General features: G+C 44.1%; 1 protein-coding gene across 1 annotated transcript; it reads left to right on the forward strand.

The window, feature by feature from the left end:
* Nucleotides 1-4666: 4666 nt before the first annotated feature.
* On the forward strand, nt 4667-5401 carry LOC121870774 (protein TRACHEARY ELEMENT DIFFERENTIATION-RELATED 7A-like). Its single transcript, XM_042372733.1, has one exon. The coding sequence runs from the start codon at nt 4667-4669 to the stop codon at nt 5399-5401; it is 735 nt and encodes a 244-aa protein (XP_042228667.1).
* Nucleotides 5402-10645: the final 5244 nt, after the last annotated feature.

Raw genomic sequence — 10645 nt, forward strand, 5'->3', positions numbered from 1 at the left:
CCTACTACCACCTGAGATCCCTTGTCCGAGAATTGCTGTTCGACACCACAACCGCATCCAGCCCATACGTGCACGAACTGATCGCTATAAGAACAGCCCAGTCCCAACCATTGTAAAAATTATCAATAACTTGTAATAAATCAGTGTACTCACTCCCAGTAAACACTGCTCCTTACACTGTCACTATGTTGAAATGAACTGTAGTTTGAGCTTTTCCCCATCTAGTTATTATATGTCTTATTTGTGTCACTTATGTTACTTGTATATTATTTGTAATTCGTAACCCATTCCCCAAATATGTAACTGTATATTTTCAGCCTTCTGGCTGCCAAGCTCTTTCAATAAACCGTTAATTATTATTATTATTATTTTATTACATACATACATACTGACATACTGACCACCTGACATACATACATACTAACACACATACATACTTATAAATACACATGCCTCAATCGTTAATATTATAAAGAACAAGGGAGACCGGTCAGATTGTGGCAACCGCGGCAGGATCTCGTTGCTGTTAGTAGTTGGCAAGATTATCGCCGGAGTCCTCCTAAACAGATTTTTCCCTGAGGCGGAAAACTTCCATCCAAAATTTAAATGTGACTTCAGACCATCACGTGGCACATGATCTTTCGTGCCCCCCAGTTACATGAAAAGTGAAGAGAACAGCATCATGACTTGTACATATCCTTCATCGACCATACTAAGGCCTTAAACTCGGCCAACAGGGAAACCCTCTGGCGGTTCGGTCATTTTGGGTGCCCACCAAAATTCATCGCTATTGTGAGGCAACTCAACAATGGCATGAACAGCAGTGTCCTGCACAATGACACCCAATAATGAGTTCTTCCCCAACCAGACGGGGGTAAAACAAGGATGTGTATTGGCACCAACTCTCATTTCCATTTTCTTGGCTTCCTTCCTTGCTCGTGCCAATGCCAATTTCGCCGTTGGAGTGGACATCCAGTACCGGATTAAGGGACCTTTCAACATAAGACGACTCCAGACAGGAACAAAGGTGTCGGCTGCTTCCATTACTGATCTTCAGTATGCAGACAACCTCACCCTCGTCGCTCTCACTGAACGCGACCTACAAAAGATCCTGAACACTTACGCAGATGCATATGCACAATTCAGCCTTGCAGTGAATGTACATAAGATTCAGATTCTCTTTCAGCCTGCCCCAGGTTCAACCACACCTTCACCATCCATCCAGGTTAATGGCACTACCCTGTCTATTGTTATACATTTTCAGTGCTTTCGCTCCCACCTGTCCACCATCGCGGACCGATGAAGAGATTCAACATCGGATCAGATGTGTATCTCAAGCCTCTGGCAGAACCCGTATCCGTGGCTTTAACTGCAGGGAGCGGAAATTATCTTAAAAGTTGCACGAATATCGAACAGTGGTCCTCCCCACCCTCTTGTATTGCAGCGAAATATGGGTCACCTACAGTAAAGGGGGCACCTCAAGACACTTGAAAATTTTCACCAACATACCGTAGTCTACGCTCCATCCTCCGAGTTTACTTGGTTAGACAAGAGAACAAATGCCAGTATTATCGCTGACACCAACTGTAGGGGCATCATTTGACTGGCCATGTTACCCACATGGAAGACAGTAGACTGCCAAAGCAGCAACTTTACAGGCACCAACGAATAGTAAACGAAACGCTGGCGAGCAACTGGAAAGGTGAAAGGAACGCCTGACAAATTGCCAAATCGACCCCCTCACCTGGGAGACGATCACACCATAACGTAAGGCTTAGAGGAGCATCACACGACAAGGTGTCAATACTTTCGAGTCAGCCCGACTGCATACCGAGGCAGACAAGCTCTTGCACCGGAAAGGCGCTTCCGCCGCCCCTCACCATTAGATGTAGCCCTCCATACGTGCAACATCTGTGGACAGCCCTGCCCGCCCCGTATCGCCCTATCTGCCTCTCGAGTCACCTTAGAGCTCACCACCGAAGGTTACATCCTTAATAATTCATATAATTGTACAATATAATAGCTGGATAATCGTCATACTCTAATCCGAATGAGAGCAGATTAATATCAGTAGTGTGAATGTGGGTGTGTGTGTGAGTGTGTGTGTGTGTGTGTGTGTGTGTGTGTGTGTGTGTGTGTGTGTGTGTAATAATAATAACAATAATAATAATAAACTTTTTATTGAAAGAGCATGGCAGCCGGAAGGCTGAAAATATACAGTTACATAGTTGGGGAAAGGGTCTCTTGATTTACAAATAATATACAAGTAACAAAAGTGATACAAATGTGATATATAATAATTATGTGGGGAGAAGCTCAAACTACAGGGCATTTCAACATAGTGACAGTGCAAAAAGTAAGATTGACTGGAAGTGAATACACTGGTTGATTACAAGTTATTGATAATTTTTACAATGGTTGTGACTGGCCTGTTCATATAGCGATCAGTTCATGCTCGTAAGGGCTGGATGCGGTTGTGGTGTCGAACAGCAATTCTCGGACGAGGGATCTCGGGTGGTAATAGGAGCTGGTGTCGAGGATGGTGCAGAAGCTTCTCATCAAATTTGCAGATGAAGTCGTGGTGATGGTCAGTGAGAGCCGAGAGGGTCAGTGTGTTAAGCTCTTCTTGATATGTGGAGTAGGAAGGGGGAGAGAATAATCTTGCATGCCCTCTTTTGCACTTTTTCTAGGTGTTTACGTTGTGTGGCATTTAGGGAGGAAGACCAGGTAGGGGAGGCATAGGTGAGCCTGGGAAGTATGAATGTTGAGTAAACACTGAGGAACTCAGGGGCAGGAACTCCAAGGGACTTGAGTCGGCCTAGGAGGTGGAGACGGAACTGAAGGATTTGACAACTTCACTGACATGTGGTTTCCAATTAGTTTGTTGTCTATGGTGACGCCAAGGTGCTTAGTGGAATCTGCAACCTGGAGTGTGTTAAGACCTAAAGTAATGGAAGGGGATGGCACAACGTCGGAGGAGAAGTTGATGTGCATAACCATGGTCTTGGTATGGTTGATGGTGACGTGGTTGTTGGTGGACTAGTTTTGGAGAATGTTCAATAAATCCTGAAGGGCGGTATAGTCGGAAGCAGAATTGTTGACACTCATCCCAATGGTGGAGTCGTCGACATATTTCCAGCGAGCAGGGGTTTCTCTTAGGGCATCTTTGATAAGCATAAGGAAGCATAGTGGTCCCATCTTGGTGCCTTGGGGTGGAGACGGCCCCTCGAAAGCGTACAGCTTGGCGAAACCCGAGGTCGATAGCTTTGTTGATGATTAAATTATGGTCGACTAGGTCGAATGCCTTGGTGAAGTCTATGAAGGCGACAGCTACAGACGTTTTTTGTTTCTCCAGATGGCGGTATATGTAGTCGAGAATGCTGACAAGACAGTGAGTGGTGTGTGTGTGTGTGTGTGTGTGTGTGTGTGTGTGTGTGTGTGTGTGTGTGTGTGTGTGTGTGTGTGTGTGTGTGTGTGTGTAATAATAATAATAATAATAATAATAATAATAATAATAATAGTTATAATAAATATACAGTTACGTAACTGGATAATGTGTCACTTGATTGACAGATAATATACAAGTAACACAAATGATACAAATATGATATATAATAACTAGGTGGGTAGAAGGTAATACTACAAGGCATTTCAACATAGTAACAGTGCAAAAAGGTAAGATAGGTTGGGAGTGAATACACTGGTTGATTACGAGTGAGTGAGTGTGTAATAATAATAATAATAATAATAATAATAATAATAATAATAATAATAATAATAATAATAATAATAATAATAATAATAATAATAATAATAATAATAATAATAATAATAATAATAATAATAATAATAATAATAATAATAATAATAATTAACGGTTTATTGAAAAAGTCGGCAGCCCGAAGGCTGAAAATATACATTAGACAAAAATGACTTATTACATACAAAGGCATGGGTTGGGTGGATCGTTTAACAAAAGCTATAATTACTAAAAGAAGACGGAACAATGATTGAACATACAAATTATTATAGTTTACAGTTGATGGCCAAGGCGTGGTGTGTGTGTGTGTGTGTGTTCAACCATGTATATAGCCTTTTTTTTTTAAGTGCTAAATCGACCCCCTCACCTGGGAGACGATTACTCCACACCGTAACGCTTCGAGGAGCACCACACAAGAGGGTGTCAATACTTTCGAGTTAGCCCGACTGCATACCGAGGCAGACAAGCGCCATCACCGGAAAGACGCTGCCTCCGCCTCTCCCCCACTAGATGGGGCCATTCACATGTGCAACATCTGTGAACGCCTCTGCCGGTCCAGTATCGGCCTCTTTAGTCACCTTAAAACTCACTAACGAAAGTTATATCCTTAGTAACTCATATCATTGTATCATAGCTGAATGATCGTTATACTCGATTCTGAGTGACAGCAAAGTAGCAGTAGTAGTAGTATATAGAATGCGGTATATAAAAATATTCACAGAAGGAGAGTGTTGGAAAGGTTAAGAGCTCCTACAGTTTAGCAAAAGCCAGGGTGAAGACGTCAATTTCTGAAGGTTTTATCGGAATTTTAAAAGCCTCGCACCGCCGCTCCTTCTTGTCCCCTTCCTTCACTCCTCCTCTTCCTCCAAACACTCTTACATGCTTATGCGTTCATCACCATGGGCAATGTTTCGTGTTGTAAACTGCAGCTTTAGTCACAACCTGCCCCCATCCCCCTGCGACACAACCTGCCTCCATTCCCCTGCATCACAACCTGCCCCCATCTCCCTGCGACACAACCTGCCCCCATCCCCTGCATCACAACCTGCCCCCATCCCCCTGCGACACAACCTGCCTCCATTCCCCTGTGTCACAACCTGCTCCCCCTCAGTGCCCCATCCCCTGCGACACACCAACCGCATCCCCTGCGCCACAACCTTCCCCATCCCCCTGGGTCACAACATGCCCCCATTCCCTGCGTCACAACCTGCCCCATCCTCCTGCGTCACAACCTGCCTCTTCTCCTGTGTCACAACCTGCGCCTATCCATTTACGTCACAACCTACCTCCATCCCCTGCGTCACAACCTGCACCCATCCCCTGCGTCACAGCTGCCATCTTATCCCTACATCACAACCTGCCTTCATCCCCTTACGTCACAACCTGCCCCATATCCCTGCGTCACAACCTGCCCCCATCACCTTTACGTCACAACCTGCCTCCACCCCCCTGCATCACAACCTGCCCCCATCCCCTGCTTCACAGCTTGCCATCTTATCCCTACGTCACAACCTGCCTTCATCCCCTTACGTCACAACCTGCCCCATATCCCTGCGTCACAACCTGCCCCCATCACCTTTACGTTATAACCTGCCCTCGTCGTCCTGCGTCATAACCTGCCCTCGTCGTCCTGCGTCATAACCTGCCCTCATCTCCCCATCTCATCACCTGCCGCCATCTCCCTGTGTCACAGCCTGCCCACAATCTGCCTCCCTCCTGCCCGCGTCACATCCTCCTTCCGGCCTGCCTGAGTCACAGCCTGCTTCCTCCTTGCCGGCGTTACGGTATGTAGAAAGTGACGTTAACTTTGTTTCACTCGTCTACCATCACAGATGTGGTTAGGTTACGTTTGGTTACGTTTGGTTAAGTAATAAAAAATTAAGTTAGGTTATATAAGGTTAGATTAACATTAGTATTAGATTAGGTTTACTTAGGTTAGCTTAGCTTAAGTTTAATAAGGTTAGGTTAGATTAAGTAAACCTGCGTAAGGTTAATTTAACCAAACCTTACCTAACTTAACCTAACCTAACCTAACTCAACCTAATACAACATAACCTAACCTTACCTAACCTAATCCAAACCAATCTAACCTAACATAACCTAATCTAACTAGAGTAACTTAATATAACATGGAAACCTAACTTGACTATGGTAGATAGATAGATAGATAGATAGATAGATAGATGGAAGAGTGGATAGTGTGACGCCTCTGCCCCCTCCTCACTCTACCACCATAACCACCACTTGCTCCAACTTGATACCAGGAGAAGAAACTGCTTCACGAAGCTACCCGACGCCAGTGAGCACCGATTCAGAACCAGTTTCCCACCCGACTATGAGACCGAGGTATCGAGGCAAATGTATCTACCTGGTAAATTCAGTCATTTCTCTACGGCCTACGGTGTTCCTGTTCTCCCGGAGTGTGAACGACGAATTGTATTAAGGACTACTGCTGGTGGTGTTGTGATGGTTTGATGGTAGTGGACTACGGCGCTAATCCCTGGTTCCTTGTGGTTGGCCATCGCAACCTAGACTTGCTACCTGAGCTGCCAATTCTATCAGGTTTTTGTGTTGTTGTATATAGTAGGTGTATTTAATGCTTAAAGTAAGAATAATTGGGTAATATTCTGGTGTGTTTTGATAAATGTATATTTTATGTTTTACTTGTGTTATGTAAAGTACCCAATTAACTATCTTAATCAATACTTAATATAAATGTTATTAAATTACTCAGTTTACATGATAATCTTCTTGTCACTTTCATAACTTAAACTTGTCTGTCACGAACAGTGATTCTTGTGTGTGTGCTCCTTATTTTCTGCATCCACGTATTTCAGCCCCTATATTATTCACTCTTTATCTTTACTTGTCAACTTTGCCTTTCCTCAATGTTGTGGGTAGTAAGGAGGGACATCACAATAAATAGATATATGGATAGGTGGATAGATGGATAGATAGATGGATAGATAGGTAGATAGATGGAAGAGTAGATAGATAGATAGATAGATAGATGGAAGAGTAGATGGAAGAGTAAATAGATAGATGGAATAGTGGATGGATGAGTAGATAAATAGATAGATGGAAGAGTAGATGAAAGAATACATAGGTGTGTAGGTAGGTAGGTAGGTAGAAGAGTAGATGGATGGAAAAGTAATTACTGTAGATGGAAGAGTAGATAGATAGAATATCATAGTCATGTGGACTTAACTCACTGTTAATGGAAAAACAAATGAAAATTACCCATCCCCTCTCATTTCACTCTCCCTACCCTTTCCATCTCATATTATTCTTTCCCCCTTTCCCTTCCTTCTCCCTCTCTTCCTCTCTCCCTCCTTCCTTTACTCCTCCTTTTTTTAACAGTTGATTACATGAGGATCATTGACAAGGTTCTAGCCTAATCACATGATAACTGGTTTAAAGGTAAATTTTGCTAAAAACTACCCGATATGAAAAACCTTCCAAGGATTGTTACAGTAAATCATCATAAAGTGCATAGTTAAGGACATTAGATAAATTAAAGCCACTAACAATGTAATAATGCAGACACAGTAGATAAAATTTTAGAAAAATTACATTGTAATACACAGTAAAAATTGTAGACCTCAATAGACGTGCTGTGGACCGACGAGTAAGTCAGGTTCGCAGAAGAATTAACGGAGTTGGGAGTGTCGCTCGTCATCTATGAGCGGCCATCTTGAACCTGTAGGGTAGTCATCTTTCCGACATCCGGTATGACCGCTGTGAAGAGGTTCCACAGTCGTGAAACTCTGACCATAAGGTCCGCTGATGCTGACTGGCTAGTGACCTCGGCACCTCCACCAGCTGGACGCTCGACAGCACCGTTCTCGTGCTCCTCTGCACAACTCGTAGGGGCAGCCTGAGTCCCGCCAGGTGAGGCAACTCTTGGACCTGGGCCTTGTGGAACACCGTCAGGGCCGCCACATCTCTCCGGTGCTCCCGAGAGCCCAGGGTGGTGACGATGTCATGGGTAGGGTGTGAAGAAGAAATTAATCAGTCGCAGGGCTCGCCTCTGTATCTTGTCCAGTTTTCCAAAGTGGGAAGGAGCGCTGGACATCCACGACAGGGATGAGTACTCTAAATAAGGCCTTATATGAGACTTATACAGCGTCAAGATCCCCCTGTGGTCAAGGAACCTAGTCAATCTTCTTAGGGCAGAGACCCTGAGTGAGGCCTTGCGGGCGCAGTTGTTGAAATGTTTGTCAAAGTCCACTCCTAGGATGGTCATGTAATCCAGGAGTGGCAGAGGCTTCTATCCTTCACGGCGTGGGCGGCCGCCGGGGAGCGCGATATCACCATCGCTTATGTTTTTGAGGGACAAAATTTACTTGCCCACGTGTACCCCATCCACGGATCAGCTCCGGTTGCTGGTTTACTCTCTAGAATGCTCTCTGGCTATCCTGGCGGAATAAGAGCACGATAGGGTGCAATCATCAGCGGAGGTTGATACCACTGGTATATGTTGTAGGACGTAATCAATATATACATTCCATAAAATCAGTCCCAGAACAGATCCCTGAGGGATCGACGCCTCCATTGGAAAGTCTCGGGAGGTCTGACTGCTGACGACAACTCTGAGGGTCCTCCCTTGCAGGTAATCTGCTAGAAGCAGGAGGAGGTTCCCCTCGTTTCCCTTCGATCGAAGCTTCTCCAGGAACGCCCCCGTGCCACATCCGGTCGAAGGCCCCAGCTATTATCACGGGCGATGACGATGGTGTCCAGACCATTGTCCTGCGCATCCTGCCAGTCTCTGGAGAGGAGCAGCAGCAGGTCTGAGGTGGAACGAAATGATTTGAAGCCAAACTGTCAGTTAGACAGCAGACTGTGGTGGTCAAAGTAGCAATACACTTTTTCCGCGATTAGCTTCTCAGAATATCTTGCTGACCACCACAGATAACAGTGCTATGGGACGGTAGTTTCCTGGGTCCGACTTCGACCACTTTTTATGGACAGGTACAACTCTGGCCTGCTTCCACACGGTGAGCCACGTGTTTTCCACGAGGCAGGTGTTGAAGACAGTCGAAAGAGTACCAGCCAGCTCGTTGGCACAATGTCGTAAGACTTACGGGCTGATTTCGTCTGGGCCAACTGCTTTTTTAACCTTAACTTTTCAAAGTAGTCGTTTTACTCTTTCCTGAGTTACCGCCACTGTGGTCAGTTGCTCCTCACTCTCTAGTTGTGGAAGTGGCAGGGTTCTATTGGGTTCCTGGGTAGTTATTTTAGGGCTGAAGAGCTCTCCCAGCTGCTCTGCCTTGTCCCTGCTGCTGGTAGCTAAAGTTCCCCAATTGGATGTTCACAGCGCCATAAGCACGATGAACAGGCTTTGTGTGAAATATAACAAAGTCTAGGGTTGCTTTTAGTGTCATTGTGGCACGGTGGTAGCAATCCCTGGTCACACACTTAAGGTCGAGGGTTCGAGTCCTGGCTGGTGAGGTTGTTGATTATATATATACAGGTATATATATATATATATATATATATATATATATATATATATATATATATATATATATATATATATATATATATATATATATATATATATATATATATATATATATAATGTGTGTTGTTATGTCTTTGTATGACCTTAGTGTGACCTTATAATGACTTTTATGTGATTATTGTATGACCTTGGTGTAACCTTAGTGTGGCCTTAGTGTGGCGCTACTGAGGCCTTGGTGTGACATTTGCATACATATGTCGAGGTCAACATAGAACACACCTAACACAATCATAGACCTCTTCCCAGCCATAAGACTTTTACAATGTGTCTATCGGCAACTAACTTGGCGGACGAACACACAGGCAGACTGACAGACAGGCAGAGTCAAAACCAATCTAGGAAGGTAATGCCCTGCTGGTTATATTCCGCTGGACGTAATAAAATGAAATAGAACTAAATGTGTGGAATGTGTATGTGTTCATGAATGGGAGCCATTAAGTGTAGTTCTTCCATTTACACCGTGCTGGTGAGAGAGAGAGAGAGAGAGAGAGAGAGAGAGAGAGAGACTGTCAGACAGGTAGAATGAGAGAGAGAGGAAGAGGGTAGCAGGATAAGAGAGAGAGAGGGAGAGACACAGATAGCAAAGTAGAGAGAGAGAGAGGCAGACAAAGACAGATGATAGATACAGAGATACAGAGAAGGCGTAACAGAGACAGACAGATAGACAGAATGAGAGACAAGACGAAGCGAATGAGACAGAGAGAGAGAAAAGACAATTTGACAGACAGACAGACAGACAGACAGACAGACAGACAGACAGAGATATTCAGATAAAATGATAGATAAATTCACACACACACACACACCCTGGAAATGCCATCCCTCAGAGACCTCCAACCGCCACACACTAGCAAGGTTTGGTAGTGGACTACTGCACCATCCTCGTCATTGCCACTTACTACCACCTACAGTCCCCCGCCCACCTCGTGCAGTCCGCCACTACAACAAACTTCAGCCCATAAGAGTCCGCACTGTTAGATATAAGAATAGCACCATCCCATCTATTGTTAAAATAATAGACAGCTCCTGATTTATGTACTGTACAGTGTACAGCCCTGTAAATGTATTGAACGTATATTATTATGTCTAAATCACATGTAAGTTTGTATATTTTCAGCCACCGGCTGCAAGTCTATTAATAAACCGTTTATTATTATTATTATTATTGTTATTATTATTATTATTATTATTATTATTATTATTATTATTATTATTATTATTATTATTATTATCATCATTACACACACACACACTTGTCTTCAGTCCCTAGCCTAGGGGAAAATGACACTTAACTGATTTCGCTGCCTGGCCGGCCTGCCCACCCCCCCCCCCTTCTTCCTCCATCTCATACCCTCCTCACA

Source organism: Homarus americanus, unplaced genomic scaffold (genome assembly GCF_018991925.1).
Source record: "Homarus americanus isolate GMGI-L3 unplaced genomic scaffold, GMGI_Hamer_2.0 scaffold32583, whole genome shotgun sequence".
NCBI classification, from domain to species: Eukaryota; Metazoa; Arthropoda; class Malacostraca; order Decapoda; family Nephropidae; genus Homarus; species Homarus americanus.